The following is a 22,421-nucleotide window of genomic DNA, read 5'->3' on the forward strand; positions in this document are numbered from 1 at the left end:
TACACGACCCCCCCCCCCCCCCCACACACACACAAGCAGACACTAGAAATGTCTGCTTGTGTCTGTGTATGTGCGGATGGATATGTGTGTGTGTGCGCGAGTGTATACCTGTCCTTTTTTCCCCCTAAGGTAAGTCTTTCCGCTCCCGGGATTGGGATGACTCCTTACCCTCTCCCTTAAAACCCACATCTTTTCGTCTTTCCCTCTCCTTCCCCCTTCCCTGACGAAGCAACCGTTGGTTGCGAAAGCTAGAATTTTGTGTGTACGTTTGTGTTTGTTTGTGTGTCTATCGACCTGTCAGCGCTTTTGTTTGGTAGTCTCATCATCTTTGTTTTTAGATATATTTTTCCCACGTGGACTGTTTCCCTCTATTTTATATATATATATAAAAACAAAGATGATGTGACTTACCAAAGAAAGCGCTGGCACTTCGATAGACACACAAACAAACACAAACATACACACAAAATTCAAGCTTTCGCAACAAACTGTTGCCTCATCAGGAAAGAGGGAAGGAGACGGTAGTATACACTCACTCACACACACACACACACACACACACACACACACACACACACACACACACATACACACACACACATATCCATCCGCACATATACAGACACAAGCAGACATTTGTAAAGGCAAAGAGTTTGGGCAGAGATGTCAGTCGAGGCAGATGTACAGAGGCAAAGATGTTGTTGAATGCCAGGTGAGGTATGAGCGGCGGCAACTTGAAATTAGCGGAGGTTGAGGCCTGGTGGGTAATGCAAAGAGAGGATATACTGAAGGGCAAGTTCCCATCTCCGGAGTTCTGGGAAGTGTCCAGATAACCCGGACGGTGTAACACTGTGCCAAGATGTGCTGGCCGTGCAACAAGGCATGTTTAGCCACAGAGTGATTCTTATTACCAACAAACATTGTCTGCCTGAGTCCATTCATGCGAATGGACTGTTTGTTGCTGGTCATTCCCACATAGAAAGCTTCACAGTGTAGGCAGGTCAGTTGGTAAATCACGTGAGTGCTTTCACACGTGGCTCTGCCTTTGATCGTGTACACCTTCCGGGTTACAGGACTGGAGTAGGTGGTGGTGGGAGGATGCATGGGAGAGGTTTTACACCGGGGGCGGTTACAAGGGTAGGAGCCAGAGGGTAGGGAAGGTGGTTTGGGGATTTCATAGGGATGAACCAAGAGGTTACGAAGGGTAGGTGGATGGCGGAAAGACACTCTTGGTGGAGTGGGGAGGATTTCATGAAGGATGGATCTCATTTCAGAGCAGGATTTGAGGAAATCGTATCCCTTGCTGGAGAGCCACATTCAGAGTCTGATCCAGTCCCGGAAAGTATCCTGTCACAAGTGGGGCACTTTTGGGGTTCTTCTGTGGGAGGTTCTGGGTTTGAGGGGATGAGGAAGTGGCTCTGGTAATTTGCTTCTGTACCAGGTCGGGAGGATAGTTGCGGGATGCAAAAGCTGTTTTCAGGTTGTTGGTGTAATGGTTCAGGGATTCCGGACTGGAGCAGATTCGTTTGCCACGAAGACCTAGGCTGTAGGGATGGGACCGTTTGATATGGAATGGGTGGCAGCTGTCATATTGGAGGTACTGTTGCTTGTCACCCTGTGGCTAAACATGCCTTGGTGCACGGCCAGCACATCTTGGCACAGTGTTACACTGTCTGGGTTATCTGGATACTTCCCACTTACACCAACCTGTCAGAACTCCGGAGATGGGAACTTGCCCTTCAGTATATCCTCTCTTCGCGTTACCCACCACGCCTCAACCTCCGCTAATTTCAAGTTGCCGCCGCTCATACCTCACCTGGCATTCAACAACATCTTTGCCTCTGTACTTCCGCCTCGACTGACATCTCTGCCCAAACTCTTTGCCTTTGCAAACATCTGCTTGTGTTTGTATATGTGCGGATGGATATGTGTGTGTGTGCGCGAATGTATACCTGTCCTTTTTTCCCCCTAAGGTAAGGCTTTCCGCTCCCGGGATTGGAATGACTCCTTACCCTCTCCCTTAAAACCCACATCCTTTCGTCTTTCCCTCTCCTTCCCTCTTTCCTGACAAAGCAACCATTGGTTGTGAAAGCTTGAATTTTGTGTGTGTGTTTGTGTGTCTATCAACATGCCAACACTTTCGCTTGGTAAGTTACATCATCTTTGTTTTTAGATATATTTTTCCCACGTGGAATGTTTCCCTCTATTACACAGGGTGTTACAAAAAGGTACGGCCAAACTTTCAGGAAACATTCCTCACACACAAAGAAAGATAATACGTTTTGTGGACATGTGTCCGGAAACGCTTACTTTCCATGTTAGAGCTCATTTTATTACTTCTCTTCAAATCACATTAATCATGGAATGGAAACACACAGCAACAGAATGTACCAGCGTGACTTCAAACACTTTGTTACAGGAAATGTTCAAAATGTCCTCCGTTAGCGAGGATACATGCATCCACCCTCCGTCGCATGGAATCCCTGATGCGCTGATGCAGCCCTGGAGAATGGCATATTGTATCACAGCCATCCACAATACGAGCACGAAGAGTCTCTACATTTGAACCGGGGCTGCGTAGACAAGAGCTTTCAAATGCCCCCATAAATGAAAGTCAAGAGGGTTGGGGTCAGGAGAGCGTGGAGGCCATGGAATTAGTCCGCCTCTACCAATCCATCGGTCACCGAATCTGTTGTTGAGAAGCGTACGAACACTTCGACTGGAATGTGCAGGAGCTCCATCGTGCATGAACCACATGTTATGTCGTACTTGTAAAGGCACATGTTCTAGCAGCACAGGTAGAGTGTCCCGTATGAAATCATGATAACGTGCTCCATTGAGCGTAGGTGGACGAAACTAAAATGAGCTCTAACATGGAAATTAAGCGTTTACAGACACATGTCCACATAACATCTTTTCTTTATTTGTGTGTGAGGAATGTTTCCTGAAAGTTTGGCCGTACCTTTTTGTAACACCCTCTGTGTGTGTGTGTGTGTGTGTGTGTGTGTGTGTGTGTGTGTGTGTGTGTGCATCAACATACCACTTCCACGTGGGAAAAATATATCTAAAAACAAAGATGATGAGACTTACCAAACAAACGCGCTGGCAGGTCGATAGACACACAAACAAACACAAACATACACAAAAAAATTCTAGCTTTCGCACACACACATATATCCATCCGCACATACACAGACACAAGCAGACATTTGTAAAGGCAAAGAGTTTGGGCAGCTGTCAAGGTGGTGATATTGCTGGTGGTTAGAAGGTTTTATATGGACAGAGGTACTGATTTAGCCATCTTTGAGGTGGAGATCAACATTGAGGAAGGGGGCTTGTGCTTCCTAAACACCCAGAATCCTAAACCGCTCACCTGGCTCAGACAAATGTCTGCTTGTGTCTGTGGATGTGCGGATGGATATGTGTGTGTGTGCGCGCGAGTGTATACCCGTCCTTTTTTCCCCCTAAGGTAAGTCTTTCCGCTCCCGGGATTGGGATGACTCCTTACCCTCTCCCTTAAAACCCACATCTTTTCGTCTTTCCCTCTCCTTCCCTCTTTCCTGACGAAGCAACTGTTGGTTGCGAAAGCTAGAATTTTGTGTGTATGTTTGTGTTTGTTTGTGTGTCTATCGACCTGCCAGCGCTTTTGTTTGGTAAGTCTCATTACCTTTGTTTTTAGAGGCCAGACAAATGTATGGTTCCTGAAGTGGGGTAGCAGCCTTTTCAGTAGTTGCAGGGGCAACAGTCTGGATGATTGATTGATCTGGCCTTGTAACACTAACCAATATATATATATATATATATATATTCCATTATATGGTGAGTAGCAACTTTCCTTTTCATAATATTATTACATTCAGTCCTGGGTTTTGGATTGTTTGATACTGAAAATTGTTTATTGGAATAAATAAATAAATATGTAACTTTCATAAACTATTTTACTGGCATACAGAAGCCTAGTTGAACAAAACTTCTTACATCTAAGATAGGATTTGTAAACTCTCTCTCTCTGTCTCTCTCTCTATTCTGGAATTTGATAATAATCGCTTTTATATGTCTGGTACAGTGAAAGGCTTATTCCTCTCATTTTTAACAATTCATCTCAATACCAGATACCTTTTTATCTTTTAAAGAGCCTATTGTTTTTGTTGGTGAACATGAATGTCTCAGATATATTTCTGGCCAGAGTGGCCAGAGATAGTGGTCATGTGTGCAAGAGGTGTGCTCGCTTCTGTGAATGTGTTCATGTTTTCCTTCCTGAAGAAGGCTTTGGCCAAAAGCTCATCTATAACAATCTTTTTGTCATGTGTCATCTTTACAGCGAGTAGCAATCTACCTTTCACGACATTGTTAATGTCTATTTCTTTTTAATGTACTGAGTGCAATTTTAACTCATGTTTTTCTAGTCTGGCACCTATACAGAAAGTCCAAATACATTATATTTAAACTATCAATAAATGACTCAATAAGATCTTTCTGACCTCTTACTGATGCTAAATTAATTCTCTGTGTTAGCAGTAGTGGAAAGCAATGCAAAACTCCATCTTCAAGGTTAACCATATAATAATTGGTTTTAAGTTTTCTTTTTTATGGCGGGTCCACAGGAGCATTAGATTTATTACGTGGAATTCTTTTTCCTGCAATAGTCTGATGCAGCAAACATAAATTTGTACATTCCATTCTGGATTTTTTCATTGATTGCTTATTTTAAGTGATACTAATTTTGTTATAATTACCTAAATTGTCGAAGAGAAAAAAAAGATGTACATTTTCCTCACACTGTAAAGACCTAAGTAAGCTAATAACTATTATTTTCACCAACTAATCTAACTCAGTTAAACTCCCCAGCTAGTTCTGAGGAGCATGATGTATCACTTAGATTTTTATTTTTTTATTTTTCCATTTTTTCTTTAATTTTACACCATCTTTGATGGTAATTCCAATACCACAATTTTTCTCTATTTCTAACACCCGATATTTGCTACAACATTTCATTCAGGAATAACAATATCTACTTGACTTTCTGTTACCCCACCCTCCCACCCCCCCCCCCCCCCCGCATGAACCACGGACCTTGGCGTTGGTGGGGAGGCTTGCGTGCCTCAGTGATACAGATGGCCATACCACATACCATAGGTGCAACCACAACAGAGGGGTATCTGTTGAGAGGCCAGACAAACGTATGGTTCCTGAAGAGGGGTAGCAGCCTTTTCAGTAGTTGCAGGGGCAACAGTCTGGATGATTGATTGATCTGGCTTTGTAACACTAACCAAAACAGCCTTGCTGTGCTGGTACTGCGAACGGCTGAAAGCAAGTGGAAACTACAGCCATAATTTTTCCCGAGGGCATGCAGCTTTACTGTATGATTAAATGATGATGGCATCCTCTTGGGTAAAATATTCTGGAGGTAAAATAGTCTTCCATTCAGATCTCCGGACAGGGACTACTCAGGAGGACGTCGTTATCAGGAGAAGGGAAACTGGAGTTCTACGGATCGGAGTGTGGAGTGTCAGATCCCTTAATCGAGCAGGTAGGTTAGAAAATTTGAAAAGGGAAATGGATAGGTTCAAGTTAGATATAGTAGGAATTAGTGAAGTTTGGTGGCAGGAGGAACAAGACTTTAGGTCAGGTGAATACAGGGTTATAAATACAAAATCAAATAGGGGTAATGCAGGAGTAGGTCTAATAATAAATAAAAAAATAGGAGTGCGAGTAAGCTACTACAAACAGCATAGTGAATGCATTATTGTGTCCAAAATACACACGAAGCCCCTGCTTACTACAGTAGTACAAGTTTATATGCCAACTAGCTCTGCAGATGATGAAGAAATTGATGATATGTATGAAGAGATAAAAGAAATTATTCAGGTAGTGAAAGAAGACGAAAATTTAATAGTCATGGGTGACTGGAATTCAATGGTAGGAAAAGGGAGAGAAGAAAACATAGTAGGTGAATATTGATTGGGGCTAAGAAATGAAAGAGGAAGCCGCCTGGTAGAATTTTGCACAGAGCATAACTTAATCATAGCTAACACTTGGTTCAAGAATCATAAAAGAAGGTTGTATACATGGAAGAATCCTGGAGATACTAGAAGGTATCAGATAGATTATATAATGGTAAGACAGAGATTTAGGAACCAGGCTTTAAACTGTAAGACATTTCCAGGGGTAGATGTGGACTCTGACCACAATCTATTGGTTATGAACTGTAGATTAAAACTGAAGAAACTACAAAAAGGTGGGAATTTAAGGAGATGGAACCTGGATAAACTGAAAGAACCAGAGGTTGTACAGAGTTTCAGGGAGAGCATAAGGGAACAATTGACAGGAAGGGGGGAAAGAAATACAGTAGAAGAAGAATGGGTAACTTTGAGGGATGAAATAGTGAAGGCAGCAGAGGATCAAGTAGGTAAAAAATCGAGGGCTAGTAGAAATCCTTGGGTAACAGAAGAAATATTGAATTTAAGTGATGAAAGGAGAAAATATAAAAATGCAGTAAATGAAGCAGGCAAAAAGGAAGACAAACGTCTCAAAAATGAGATCGACAGGGAGTGCAAAATGGCTATGCGGGGATGGCTAGAGGACAAATGTAAGGATGTAGAGGCTTATCTCACTAGGGGTAAGATAGATACTGCCTACAGGAAAATTAAAGAGACCTTTGGAGAAAGGAGAATCACTTGTATGAATATCAAGAGCTCAGATGGAAACCCAGTTCTAAGCAAAGAAGGGAAACCAGAAAGGCCGAAGGAGTATATAGAGGGTCTATACAAGGGCGATGTACTTGAGGACAATGTAATGGATATGGAAGAGGAGTAGATGAAGGGAATTGGGAGATATGATATTGCGTGAGGAGTTTGACAGAGCACTGAAAGATCTGAGTTGCAACAATGCTCTGGGAGTAGACAGCATTCCATTAGAACTACTGATAGCCTTGGGAGAGCCAGTCCTGACAAATCTCTACAACACTGTGAGCAAGATGTATGAGACAGGTGAAATACCCTCAGACTTAACGAAGAATATAATAATTCCAATCCCAAAGAAAGCAGGCATTGACAGATGTGAAAATTACCGAACTATCAGTTTAATAAGTCACAGCTGGAAAATACTAACGCAAATTCTTTACAGACGAATGGAAAAACTGGTAGAAGCTGACCTCAGGGAAGATCAGTTTGGATCCCATAGAAATGTTGGAACACGTGAGACAATACTGACCCTATGACTTATCTTAGAAGAAAGATTAAGGAAAGGCAAACCTACATTACTAGCATTTGTAGACTTAGAGAAAGCTTTTGACAATGCTGACTGGAATACTCTCTTTCAAATTCTAAAGTTGGCAGGGTAAAATACAGGGAGCGAAAGGCTATTTACAATTTGTACAGAAACCAGATGGCAGTTATAAGAGTCGAGAGGCACATAAGGGAAACAGTGGTTGGGAAGGGAGTGAGACAGGGTTGTAGCCTCTCCCCAATGTTATTTAATCTGTATATTGAGCAAGCATGCAAATGTTCTTGAGTCAGATGTCAGCTCTGCACCAGTGTGCATTCAGCTGTCAATGACGGGACTCTGTACTTGGACAGTTAATAGGGTGTTAATGTTTCTCTGACTTTGTGACTATTCAATGTGTAGTTATCAGCTCATGTAATTTTGTGTATGTACTGGCTGTCAACAGAGATTGTAGAAATGTCACCTTGTTTATTAAAATTGATTAAATTAAAATACCATTAAAATGAGAAGTAGAGAGATCTCAGTATTATGCATTTCTGAGCACTGGTTTACCCTGGAAATAATTAAACAAGCAAAAATAAATGCATTCATCTGTCTGCTATTGCATAAAAAACACCAAGCAGGTAGCAATTTAAATAAAGGAAAATATAGATTTTACCATTCTACCTGATTTAACTGGAATGAATGTCAAAAAGAACTATGAAACTGCAGTTACAAAAGTTAATAAGTTCAACCTGGTTACTATACAGGGTGTTTCAAAATGAATACACGGATTTTAAGGCTTTGTAGCACATATTACATTCCCCTTACAATTATAAATAATACACCAAATGAAAGAGAAATACAAACAGTTTTTCTTACAATTATTCAGTGTGAACACCGATCACACATCAAGTCGATATATATATATATATATATATATATATATATATATATATATATATATAATGGAAGGAAACATTCCACGTGGGAAAAATTATATATAAAAACAAAGATGAGGTGACTTACCGAACAAAAGCGCTGGCAGGTCGATAGACACACAAACAAACACAAACACACACACAAAATTCAAGCTTTCGCAACAAACTGTTGCCTCATCAGGAAAGAGGGAAGGAGAGGGGAAGACGAAAGGAAGTGGGTTTTAAGGGAGAGGGTAAGGAGTCATTCCAATCCCGGGAGCGGAAAGACTTACCTTAGGGGGAAAAAAGGACAGGTATACACTCGCACACACGCACATATCCATCCACACATACAGACACAAGCAGACATATTTAAAGACTTAAATATGTCTGCTTGTGTCTGTATGTGTGGATGGATATGTGCGTGTGTGCGAATGTATACCTGTCCTTTTTTCCCCCTAAGGTAAGTCTTTCCGCTCCCGGGATTGGAATGACTCCTTACCCTCTCCCTTAAAACCCACTTCCTTTCGTCTTCCCCTCTCCTTCCCTCTTTCCTGATGAGGCAACAGTTTGTTGCGAAAGCTTGAATTTTGTGTGTGTGTTTGTGTTTGTTTGTGTGTCTATCGACCTGCCAGCGCTTTTGTTCGGTAAGTCACCTCATATATATATATATATATATATATATATATATATATATATATATATATATATATATATATATATATAATAGAAGGAAACATTCCACATGGGAAAAAATTATATATAAAAACAAAGATGAGGTGACTTACCGAACGAAAGCGCTGGCAGGTCGATAGACACACAAACAAACACAAACATACACACAAAATTCAAGCTTTCGCAACAAACTGTTGCCTCATCAGGAAAGAGGGAAGGAGAGGGGAAGACGAAAGGAAGTGGGTTTTAAGGGAGAGGGTAAGGAGTCATTCCAATCCCGGGAGCGGAAAGACTTACCTTAGGGGGAAAAAAGGACAGGTATACACTCGCACACACGCACATATCCATCCACACATACAGACACAAACAGACACAAGCAGACATATTTCAATGTCTGCTTGTGTCTGTATGTGTGGATGGATATGTGCGTGTGTGCGAGTGTATACCTGTCCTTTTTTCCCCCTAAGGTAAGTCTTTCCGCTCCCGGGATTGGAATGACTCCTTACCCTCTCCCTTAAAACCCACTTCCTTTCGTCTTCCCCTCTCCTTCCCTCTTTCCTGATGAGGCAACAGTTTGTTGCGAAAGCTTGAATTTTGTGTGTATGTTTGTGTTTGTTTGTGTGTCTATCGACCTGCCAGCGCTTTCGTTCGGTAAGTCAACTCATCTTTGTTTTTATATATATATATATATATATATATATATATATATATATATATATATATATATATATATGTCTGCTTGTGTCTGTATATGTGTGGATGGATATGTGTGTGTGTGCGAGTGTATGCCCGTCCTTTTTTCCCCCTAAGGTAAGTCTTTCCGCTCCCGGGATTGGAATGACTCCTTACCCTCTCCCTTAAAACCCACATCCTTTCGTCTTTCCCTCTCCTTCCCTCTTTCCTGATGAGGCAACAGTTTGTTGCGAAAGCTTGAATTTTGTGTGTATGTTTGTGTGTCTGTCGACCTGCCAGCACTTTCATTTGGTAAGTCATATCATCTTTGTTTCATATATATGATATGAATATAATAGAGGGAAACATTCCACGTGGGAAAAATATGTCTAAAAAGAAAGATGATGAAACTTACCAAACAAAAGCGCTGGCAGGTCGATAGACACACAAACAAACACAAACATACACACAAAATTCAAGCTTTCGCAACAAACTGTTGCCTCATCAGGAAAGAGGGAAGGAGAGGGGAAGACGAAAGGAAGTGGGTTTTAAAGGAGAGGGTAAGGAGTCATTCCAATCCCGGGAGCGGAAAGACTTACCTTAGGGGGAAAAAAGGACAGGTATACACTCGCACACACACACATATCCATCCACACATACACAGACACAAGCAGACATTTGTAAAGGCAAACTCTTTGCCTTTACAAATGTCTGCTTGTGTCTGTGTATGTGTGGATGGATATGTGTGTGTGTGCGAGTGTATACCTGTCCTTTTTTCCCCCTAAGGTAAGTCTTTCCGCTCCCGGGATTGGAATGACTCCTTACCCTCTCCTTTAAAACCCACTTCCTTTCGTCTTCCCCTCTCCTTCCCTCTTTCCTGATGAGGCAACAGTTTGTTGCGAAAGCTTGAATTTTGTGTGTATGTTTGTGTTTGTTTGTGTGTCTATCGACCTGCCAGCGCTTTTGTTTGGTAAGTTTCATCATCTTTCTTTTTAGACATATATATATGATGATGCCCAAACTCTTTGTCTTTAAATATGTCTGCTTGTGTCTGTATATGTGTGGATGGATATGTGTGTGTGTGCGAGTGTATACCCGTCCTTTTTTCCCCCTAAGGTAAGTCTTTCCGCTCCCGGGATTGGAATGACTCCTTACCCTCCCCCTTAAAACCCACATCCTTTCGTCTTTCCCTCTCCTTCCCTCTTTCCTGATGAGGCAACAGTTTGTTGCGAAAGCTTGAATTTTGTGTGTATGTTTGTGTGTCTGTCGACCTGCCAGCACTTTCATTTGGTAAGTCATATCATCTTTGTTTCATATATATATATATATATATATATATATATATATATATATATATATATATAAAAAGAAAGATGATGAAACTTACCAAACAAAAGCGCTGGCAGGTCGATAGACACACAAACAAACACAAACATACACACAAAATTCTAGCTTTCGCAACCAATGGTTGCCTCGTCAGGAAAGAGGGAAGGAGAAGGAAAGACAAAAGGATATGGGTTTTAAGGGAGAGGGTAAGGAGTCATTCCAATCCCGGGAGCGGAAAGACTTACCTTAGGGGGAAAAAAGGACAGGTATACACTCGCACACACACACATATCCATCCACACATACACAGACACAAGCAGACATTTGTAAAGGCAAAGAGTTTGGGCATTTTTTGGGCAGAGATGTCAGTCGGGGCGGATGTACAGAGGCAAAGATGAAGTTGAAAGACAGGTGAGGTATGAGCGGCGGCAAATTGAAATTAGAAATTAGCGGAGATTGAGGCCTGGCGGATAGCGAGAAGAAAGGATATGCTGAAGGGCAAGTTCCCATCTCCGGAGTTCTGACAGGTTGGTGTTAGTGGGAAGTATCCAGATAACCCGGACGGTGTAACACTGTGCCAAGATGTGCTGGCCGTGCACCAAGGCATGTTTAGCCACAGGGTGATCCTCATTACCAACAAACACTGTCTGCCTGTGTCCATTCATGCGAATGGACAGTTTGTTGCTGGTCATTCCCACATAGAACGCTTCACAGTGTAGGCAGGTCAGTTGGTAAATCACGTGGGTGCTTTCACACGTGGCTCTGCCTTTGATCGTGTACACCTTCCGGGTTACAGGACTGGAATAGGTGGTGGTGGGAGGGTGCATGGGACAGGTTTTACACCGGGGGCGGTTACAGGGGTAGGAGCCAGAGGGTAGGGAAGGTGGTTTTGGGGATTTCATAGGGATGAACTAAGAGGTTGCGAAGGTTAGGTGGACGGCGGAAAGACACTCTTGGTGGAGTGGGGAGGATTTCATGAAGGATGGATCTCATTTCAGGGCAGGATTTGAGGAAGTCGTATCCCTGCTGGAGAGCCACATTCAGAATCTGATCCAGTCCCGGAAAGTATCCTGTCACAAGTGGGGCACTTTTGGGGTTCTTCTGTGGAAGGTTCCGGGTTTGAGGAGATGAGGATGTGGCTCTGGTTATTTGCTTCTGTACCAGGTCGGGAGGGTAGTTACGGGATGCAAAAGCTGTTTTCAGGTTGTTGGTGTAATGGTTCAAGGATTCCGGACTGGAGCAGATTCGTTTGCCACGAAGACCTAGGCTGTAGGGAAGGGACCGTTTGATGTGGAATGGGTGGCAGCTGTCATAATGGAGGTACTGTTGCTTGTTGGTGGGTTTAATGTGGACGGACGTGTGAAGCTGGCCATTGGACAGGTGGAGGTCAACGTCAAGGAAAGTGGCATGGGATTTGGAGTAGGACCAGGTGAATCTGATGGAACCAAAGGAGTTGAGGTTGGAGAGGAAATTCTGGAGTTCTTCTTCACTGTGAGTCCAGATCACGAAAATGTCATGAAATCCTCCCCACTCCACCAAGAGTGTCTTTCCGCCGTCCACCTAACCTTCGCAACCTCTTAGTTCATCCCTATGAAATCCCCAAACCACCTTCCCTACCCTCTGGCTCCTACCCCTGTAACCGCCCCCGGTGTAAAACCTGTCCCATGCACCCTCCCACCACCACCTATTCCAGTCCTGTAACCCGGAAGGTGTACACGATCAAAGGCAGAGCCACGTGTGAAAGCACCCACGTGATTTACCAACTGACCTGCCTACACTGTGAAGCGTTCTATGTGGGAATGACCAGCAACAAACTGTCCATTCGCATGAATGGACACAGGCAGACAGTGTTTGTTGGTAATGAGGATCACCCTGTGGCTAAACATGCCTTGGTGCACAGCCGGCACATCTTGGCACAGTGTTACACCGTCCGGGTTATCTGGATACTTCCCACTAACACCAACCTGTCAGAACTCCGGAGATGGGAACTTGCCCTTCAGCATATCCTTTCTTCTCGCTATCCGCCAGGCCTCAATCTCCGCTAATTTCTAATTTCAATTTGCCGCCGCTCATACCTCACCTGTCTTTCAACTTCATCTTTGCCTCTGTACATCCGTCCCGACTGACATCTCTGCCCAAAAAATGCCCAAACTCTTTGCCTTTACAAATGTCTGCTTGTGTCTGTGTATGTGTGGATGGATATGTGTGTGTGTGCGAGTGTATACCTGTCCTTTTTTCCCCCTAAGGTAAGTCTTTCCGCTCCCGGGATTGGAATGACTCCTTACCCTCTCCCTTAAAACCCATATCCTTTTGTCTTTCCTTCTCCTTCCCTCTTTCCTGACGAGGCAACCATTGGTTGCGAAAGCTAGAATTTTGTGTGTATGTTTGTGTTTGTTTGTGTGTCTATCGACCTGCCAGCGCTTTTGTTTGGTAAGTTTCATCATCTTTCTTTTTAGATATATTTTTCCCACGTGGAATGTTTCCCTCTATTATATTCATATCATTAATTTGAAGCCAACAATCACGTTTGTTATTGTTATCGTTATTGTTATTGTCACTGTTACATTTCGAAGTCTTTTCTGTCGTCTTATTTCCTCCTTCTGTTTTTGCCATCACTTTCTATTCACCTTCTCCTTTTTTACCGTAATCCAGTATACAATTTTATCCCGTCGATATACACTCAATAATACGTAATAATACGTAAATCACTTCCAAACCATAACCAAAAAAATTTTTTTTTCCGCTTTGCTGCTATAAAATCCACCGTTTCCAGTCCACAAACAGTTCCTTTCAGCTATTAAACAACCCTTTCGGCAGTTTTAATAACTTTTGCTTTATTTCCATTTCCGTTTTTCTCACATCACCGATCATTTTTAGCCGCTTCCCACAGGTTTTAACGTCATCAAACAATTGTTAGCTTCATTTCCATAATCTGCCACCACCAAACCACTCCTTTTAATACATCCTCACGTAGTTTTTTCGAAATTTTCCCGAATTTCTCCACCCTTTAACGTGTTTTGGCGGCAACACAACCACCTAACCTTTATGCACATCATTATCTACCTACACAAGTTCACCACAGGATCAACATAGCCCAGCCCTAACCAACCCTTTTTCGCCTTTTTTCACACCAGATCTCCATTTGCTTTCTAATTTTACCTTTATCTCTCCCCATATATTTTTTCATATTTATTCTCATTTTCATTTCAGCCTCGTGTTCCACTTTCCACCTTCTAGTACCATGTCACCCTCACAACACCTTCACAACGACCCCATTAAGTTTTATTTACATTCCCTCCGCAAACATGCCTTCGCCCTAGCCAGATTACACTCCCATATTTTATTTTCTCAGGCTTGTCTGACATTTGGCATCACCCCCAAAGGCCTCACACTTAAAGTTCCCATCTCTGGCTGCAACCCTTCTTTCCATCAGTCCCTATACCAGTTCCAAACCAAACAATCCATTGCCCTCACCCACCTAATCCTTCACCTACACATCCACTCAGCCAATCAACACGCCCATCAACTCCTATCCTTTATAAAAATCCTCAATCTTTCCTCTCCCACATCCACACCTGTTGTTCAGAGCATCCTCCTACAGGCCAACCGCAAATTAGAGCAGCATGCCACCCTCCACCTTAAAAAACTATCCAATCTCCTGGTTTCCCACCTCCGGAAAGGCAACTCACTCACCCTTCACAACCTTTCCAGCAAACCTCAACCTCCTCTCATTGCACACAAACCCAGTCTCTCCCATCTACTCAATCTCCCACTTCCAGCTCCACTCCCTCCAAAACCTCAAAATTCCAATCAACGCAATCTGGAACCACAACACCCCAATTCAGTAGTTAACCTTTCCTCCAAACCTCTCTCCCAATCCGAAACCTCTGTCCTATCCAAAGGCCTCACCTTCAGCCCCACTCCCAGATTTAACCAAACAGCCCTCGTCAAAGATTTACTGTCCTACACCCGTACTCTCTGCTGGAAATATCACTTTGCCACGAAGAAAAATGATCCTAATCCTACTCCTAAGGATCCAACTCCCCAAGACACTATCCAAACTGAACCATGCCTGGAACAGTTCCGTCCTCCGTCACAGCGGGACCCACCTCCTCTTCCTCAAAATCACCCTCTCCTAACCTTCCAGGAATTTCTGACTTCCAGCCTTGCCTCTCAATCCTTTTTAAAAAACCTTAATCCTACTCCCAACATCACCACTGCTGAAGCCCAGGCTATCCGTGATCTGAAGGCTGACCGATCCATCGTCATTCTTCCGGCGGACAAGGGTTCCACAACTGTGGTACTTGATCGTCGGGAGTATGTGGCTGAGGGACTGCGTCAGCTTTCAGACAACACTACTTACAAAGTTTGCCAAGGCAATCCCATTCCTGATGTCCAGGCGGAGCTTCAAAGAATCCTCAGAACCTTAGGCCCCCTACAAAACCTTTCACCCGACTCCATCAACCTCCTGACCCCACCAACACCCCGCACCCCTACCTTCTACCTTCTTCCCAAAATTCACAAACCCAATCATCCCGGCCGTCCCATTGTAGCTGGTTACCAAGCCCCCACCGAACGCATCTCTGCCTACGTAGATCAACACCTTCAACCCATTACATGCAGTCTCCCATCCTTCATCAAAGACACCAACCACTTTCTCAAACGCCTGGAATCCCTACCCAGTCTGTTACCCCCGGAAACCATCCTTGTAACCATTGATGCCACTTCCTTATACACAAATATTCCGCATGTCCAGGGCCTCGCTGCGATGGAGCACTTCCTTTCACGCCGATCACCTGCCGCCCTACCTAAAACCTCTTTCCTCATTACCTTAGCCAGCTTCATCCTGACCCACAACTTCTTCACTTTTGAAGGCCAGACATACCAACAATTAAAGGGAACAGCCATGGGTACCAGGATGGCCCCCTCGTATGCCAACCTATTCATGGGTCACTTAGAGGAAGCCTTCCTGGTTACCCAGGCCTGCCAACCCGAAGTTTGGTACAGATTTATTGATGACATTTTCGTGATCTGGACTCACAGTGAAGAAGAACTCCAGAATTTCCTCTCCAACCTCAACTCCTTTGGTTCCATCAGATTCACCTGGTCCTACTCCAAATCCCATGCCACTTTCCTTGACGTTGACCTCCACCTGTCCAATGGCCAGCTTCACACGTCCGTCCACATTAAACCCACCAACAAGCAACAGTACCTCCATTATGACAGCTGCCACCCATTCCACATCAAACGGTCCCTTCCCTACAGCCTAGGTCTTCGTGGCAAACGAATCTGCTCCAGTCCGGAATCCTTGAACCATTACACCAACAACCTGAAAACAGCTTTTGCATCCCGTAACTACCCTCCCGACCTGGTACAGAAGCAAATAACCAGAGCCACATCCTCATCTCCTCAAACCCGGAACCTTCCACAGAAGAACCCCAAAAGTGCCCCACTTGTGACAGGATACTTTCCGGGACTGGATCAGATTCTGAATGTGGCTCTCCAGCAGGGATACGACTTCCTCAAATCCTGCCCTGAAATGAGATCCATCCTTCATGAAATCCTCCCCACTCCACCAAGAGTGTCTTTCCGCCGTCCACCTAACCTTCGCAACCTCTTAGTTCATCCCTATGAAATCCCCAAACCACCTTCCCTACCCTCTGGCTCCTACCCCTGTAACCGCCCCCGGTGTAAAACCTGTCCCATGCACCCTCCCACCACCACCTATTCCAGTCCTGTAACCCGGAAGGTGTACACGATCAAAGGCAGAGCCACGTGTGAAAGCACCCACGTGATTTACCAACTGACCTGCCTACACTGTGAAGCGTTCTATGTGGGAATGACCAGCAACAAACTGTCCATTCGCATGAATGGACACAGGCAGACAGTGTTTGTTGGTAATGAGGATCACCCTGTGGCTAAACATGCCTTGGTGCACGGCCAGCACATCTTGGCACAGTGTTACACCGTCCGGGTTATCTGGATACTTCCCACTAACACCAACCTGTCAGAACTCCGGAGATGGGAACTTGCCCTTCAGCATATCTTTTCTTCTCGCTATCCGCCAGGCCTCAATCTCCGCTAATTTCTAATTTCAATTTGCCGCCGCTCATACCTCACCTGTCTTTCAACTTCATCTTTGCCTCTGTACATCCGCCCCGACTGACATCTCTGCCCAAAAAATGCCCAAACTCTTTGCCTTTACAAATGTCTGCTTGTGTCTGTGTATGTGTGGATGGATATGTGTGTGTGTGCGAGTGTATACCTGTCCTTTTTTCCCCCTAAGGTAAGTCTTTCCGCTCCCGGGATTGGAATGACTCCTTACCCTCTCCCTTAAAACCCATATCCTTTTGTCTTTCCTTCTCCTTCCCTCTTTCCTGACGAGGCAACCATTGGTTGCGAAAGCTAGAATTTTGTGTGTATGTTTGTGTTTGTTTGTGTGTCTATCGACCTGCCAGCGCTTTTGTTTGGTAAGTTTCATCATCTTTCTTTTTAGATATATTTTTCCCACGTGGAATGTTTCCCTCTATTATATATATATATATATATATATATATATATATATATATATATGATGATGCCCAAACTCTTTGTCTTTAAATATGTCTGCTTGTGTCTGTATATGTGTGTGTGTGCGAGTGTATACCCGTCCTTTTTTCCCCCTAAGGTAAGTCTTTCCGCTCCCGGGATTGGAATGACTCCTTACCCTCCCCCTTAAAACCCACTTCCTTTCGTCTTTCCCTCTCCTTCCCTCTTTCCTGATGAGGCAACAGTTTGTTGCGAAAGCTTGAATTTTGTGTGTATGTTTGTGTTTGTTTGTGTGTCTGTCGACCTGCCAGCACTTTCATTTGGTAAGTCACATCATCTTTGTTTTTATATATATATATATATATATATATATATATATATATATATATATATATATAATGATATGGTTATAATAGAGGGAAACATCCCATGTAGGAAATATATATCTAAAGACAAAGATGATGTGACTTACCAAATGAAAGTGCTGGCAGGTCGACAGACACACAAACAAACGCAAGCCAGCACTTTCATTTGGTAAGTCACATCATCTTTGTTTTTATATATATATATATATATATATATATATATATATATATATATATATATATATATATATATCACACACAGACACACACACACACAGATATGCAAAAACAACTCTCACACACACAGACACACACACACACACACACACACACACACACATATGCAAAAACAACTCTCAGGCACATATGATTGGTCTCTGGCTGCTGAGACTAGACTGAGAGCAATATTGTTTAATGTATGAAGTGAATTTTTGTAATCTTAGAAAAGTGTACTTAGAAATCACTTTCACGTGTATATTTATAAACTGGCTTCTCCACTGTTTTACGTGTTAGCTGCTTTGTAGACAACATACCCAATAAAATACAATCTACAATGGCTCAGGAGAATTGCTTAAGTGCAGTAAATTGATACTGTTCACATTCACATCCATTTTTTAATGGTCCTGTTGCAAAATATTTATCTGTGTTGTTTCTGTTCATGCTGTCTCTGCTTTTTATATGTAGTACCAAACAATTCATTTCACATCCACAGCCCACTTTAGAAAATGTTTGAAATCAGTTATCATACACTACATTTCAACTGGTTACACAGGCCTTTATGTTTTCCACTTCCAACCTACTATTATTGCAAGAAATGTTAGTCAAATTTTTCTTGTAAATTTGAACTATCTTGTCACTGTCTGTTGTGCTGCACCATGTGGATGCAGTACACAGAGATATGGGGTCAGCACATGGCTTTACTAGTGATTGCCAGCTTTCCTGATCTTAGAGCTACTAATTCTATTTCAACCAGCTTCTCAATTGACCTTACAATACTGTGTATGCCCAGTTCCGCACCTCCCAGTTAAATCCAGATCCTCCATACATGATGGCCACTCAGAGATGGAGATGGACATTGTCTTATGGCATCAATACATTAAATGATACATTTATGGCAGAATAAACTAAACAAAACAGTGTTGTGTAGTTTCACAGAAGTGACTGAACGACCTGAAAGAGTAAATGTAAATAACTGTCACCAAGAATTTATTTTTACCTTTTGCCATATAAAATCAGAGCAACAAAATTAAGTAATGAAGTACTTAGCAGTAGAACAAAATAGTGTTGTTTCGGTATATGAAATAATTGAATGTCCCAAAAGCAATAAGTGTAAATAACTGTAAGCAAGCATTAACAACAACATTGAAAGGATAGAGTGCTTAACAGCAACATTGAAAGGATAGACTGCTGCTCATCAGATACAGTAGGTGTTGAGTAGCAAACAGTCACGATGGAAAAGAATGCTAGAAGTATTCAGCTGTTGGGCAAACCCTATCAGATTTGGAAAAAAACACACATATTCACACAAGCACAACTCACTCACACATTGCATGTGAATGTGAAAGAGAGTGAGGGAGAAAGAGAGAGAGAAAGAGAGAGAGAGAGAGAGAGGAGAGAGAGAGTATTGCCTTTGTGTGAACATGTGTGTGTGATTTACATCTGATAAAGGCTTTAATCTGAGCACTGAATACTTCTAACATTCTTTTCCACTGTGCCTGTCTGCATCTCAGCACTTCTTCTGCATGATGAGAAGCAATATATTCTTCCTGTATTGTTATTCCATCCTGGATATTCCACTGTAGCCAAGTATTTATCTTTATCTTCTGCCTTATAAAACCAGAGCAATAAAATAAAGTTGACATTCAATAACTGTGCAGTAAGTATCATTATGGACTAAAAAACATGTTTTACCTCTTTCTTTGATTTTAGCTCCTCTGAATTAAAACTATTGAGCAACAAAGCCAAGAAGAGGTTCAGCACCATGAAATTGCCCATAACAAGTGCTGGAAGAAAAATTGCAAAGCAAGTTTCAGGTCCCTGAAAACAGAAAGAGATAATTATTGACTGCAAGCTGTCTTTACACCATTATAAAGCAAGAACATAAATTTTAATGCTACTTGTTATCACTAAGTAACATAATTTGCAGGATCAGTTCAATATTATTGATGTGGCCAGAAAATAGAAAATAATCTACAAATTTGGCATCAACGAGAAATCTAAATTTGAGAAAATTATTTTAACAGTTTTGGCTCACATATTAATTTAAGATCAACATACTGCATACATCTATTATTTTCAGCAACTCCATTCTTTGGTCATTACTTTAATGCCATTGCTGTCATATCATTTGATATATTATTTCCTCTGGGTTTTCAGGGCTACATTCTAGTTGCCCTTCAGCATATTGTTTTTGTCTTTCTTTATCCTTGGTGTAATTCACCAGTATTTCATATTACATTAATATGAATTAGGATAGACTGCTACTGGTTACAGACACAAATTGAGTAGCACACACTATGTGGTGAGTAGCAGTCTATCCTAATCCACGTTGTTGTTATTCCATCCCAGATTTTCCACTGTTCTATTTAGTCTTGAATTAAATAGATTATATCTCTGGTAGTGTCCACTGAACAATTGCCATGCATTTATTTTTTCAGATCCAGATAATAGCATACATGTGCACAGAGTGCGATAACTTCCAGTATGTCTTTAAGATTACATTGCCTGATTGTAGTCCATAATTTTTCACTGTTTGCCATGCCATAAATTATTCAGCTGCATTATTTTATTTACTTCTCTTTGACTGATTAATAACTTCATAAATCAGAGTGTGAAGGTTTTAATTCCACATATAAACTTAATATAAGAAAACTTACTGCCATGGATATGGACCAAACTAACTGCTGCATATAAAGCTTCATCTGCAGTACTCTTGAGGATTATATAAAACATAAAAAAAAATGTTGCTACTTTTTATAAAGAAGGTAACTGTCCAAAGATAAATGCAGAAGTATGTTCAAAAAATACAAGACATCAAATCACAAACTTTTTTTTTATACAAAATCCAAAGTTCATCTGTTTCAAATTATAGCTTGAATCTGTTCATCCATTTCCAAATTTTTCATTCAGTATTCAGCTTGAACGGAACCTATTTATTTTTGCCATAGCACACTAGTGCTTAACTAAAGCATACATTTTTCAAAATGCTTCTGAAATCTGAAGCCTCTGTTTAATGCTATTAATTTTTCACAGAAAAATTCTTAATCTTTTGAATAGCAGCCAATGTTCAATAAGTGTGGATCACAGATGACATTTCAGTTTTTTGTCTAATGTATACACATCAAAACTCTTTAAGGTTCTAAGAAACACACTATTTTACTCTTAACGAAAAATCATAGGGGTTCTATTTTATATTTATGTATCATATACATGTAACTAATCATATGTATGTATCATTACATAACTTTCTAAGACTGGTCAACTATTAAACAATGGAAAGTACAGAATGAAATAATAACAATATGAGAGGATAGATTGCGACTCACCACACACAGGAGATGTTGACTCACAGACAGGCACAATGGAAAGATTGCTAAAATATTAAAGCATTTGGACAAGGTCCTTCTTCTGCAAAAGAATACCGTACATTTTCACACAAGCACAACTCTCTCTCTCTCTCTCTCTCTCTCTCTCTCTCTCTCTCACACACACACACACACACACACACACACACACACACACACAAACACACATACAGACATCTCAGGACAATCAGGCTACAACACCATGATACAATGGCCACATGTGTGTGAGTTGTGGCTGTGTGAATGTGGGTGTGTTTTCTATTGTAAGAGCAACATATTGTCCAAAAATCTTTAATATTTTAGCAGTCTTTTTCATTGTGTCTGTGTGCAACTCAATGCCTTCTCTTTGTGGTGAGTAGCAATCTATCCTTTCCTCGCCAAGGGTCAGCAACCCACTTCTAATCATATTAATCCTATGAATAAACAACAGTACTTACATCTTGACATACATCATCCTTTTCATTCCTCCCATGCAGGTTTCACATTCAAGGCAAACATATCTGTTCACAAGCAGATTTTTTACTGCAATACACCACTATTCTCAAATGGTTCAAATGGCTCTGAGCACTATGGGACTCAACTGCTGAGGTCATTAGTCCCCTAGAACTTAGAACTAGTTAAACCTAACTAACCGAAGGACATCACAAACATCCATGCCCGAGGCAGAATTCGAACCTGCGACCGTAGCGGTCTTGCGGTTCCAGACTGCAGCGCCTTTAACCGCATGGCCACTTCGGCCGGCCACTATTCTCACCCCAGCCTTCATCGTATGTAAGTATCCCATCAGCCTAGTTCAAAATCAGATTTCCTGGGCCATCACATTCAATCCTGATAGTGCTGATCCCTCCAAAAACAACTCAGGAGTACACCTCATGTCACTCAGTCCTATGCTGGTCTTGAATGTATTACATTCTACATGGCTATAACTTTCTAATATCAAGGTCCATTCTGTGTGACATATTGCTCATCACAGCTAGAACAGATTTTCGTTGCCTTCTGGCCCCCTACCTCACACGCCGCCCCCACCCCCCATGTCTGCAATATCCTGGTCAGACCCTATGCTCCTTCTGCACCCATTTCCCAACTCTATAGTTCCTCCCCTGTGACTGCCCTAATGTAAGACTAGTCTGATGCACCCTCCTATTACC

General features: G+C 42.0%; 1 protein-coding gene across 1 annotated transcript in view; it reads right to left on the reverse strand.

The window, feature by feature from the left end:
* LOC124616619 (sodium channel protein 60E-like) overlaps nt 1-22,421 on the reverse strand; it is a 287,365-nt gene that overhangs the window by 128,599 nt on the left and 136,345 nt on the right. Inside the window, exon 15 of the mRNA XM_047144943.1 lies at nt 19,601-19,726. Coding sequence (XP_047000899.1) covers nt 19,601-19,726 — 126 coding nt within the window. The remainder of the gene's footprint in view (nt 1-19,600; nt 19,727-22,421) is intronic.

Source organism: Schistocerca americana, chromosome 5 (genome assembly GCF_021461395.2).
Source record: "Schistocerca americana isolate TAMUIC-IGC-003095 chromosome 5, iqSchAmer2.1, whole genome shotgun sequence".
NCBI classification, from domain to species: domain Eukaryota; kingdom Metazoa; phylum Arthropoda; class Insecta; order Orthoptera; family Acrididae; genus Schistocerca; species Schistocerca americana.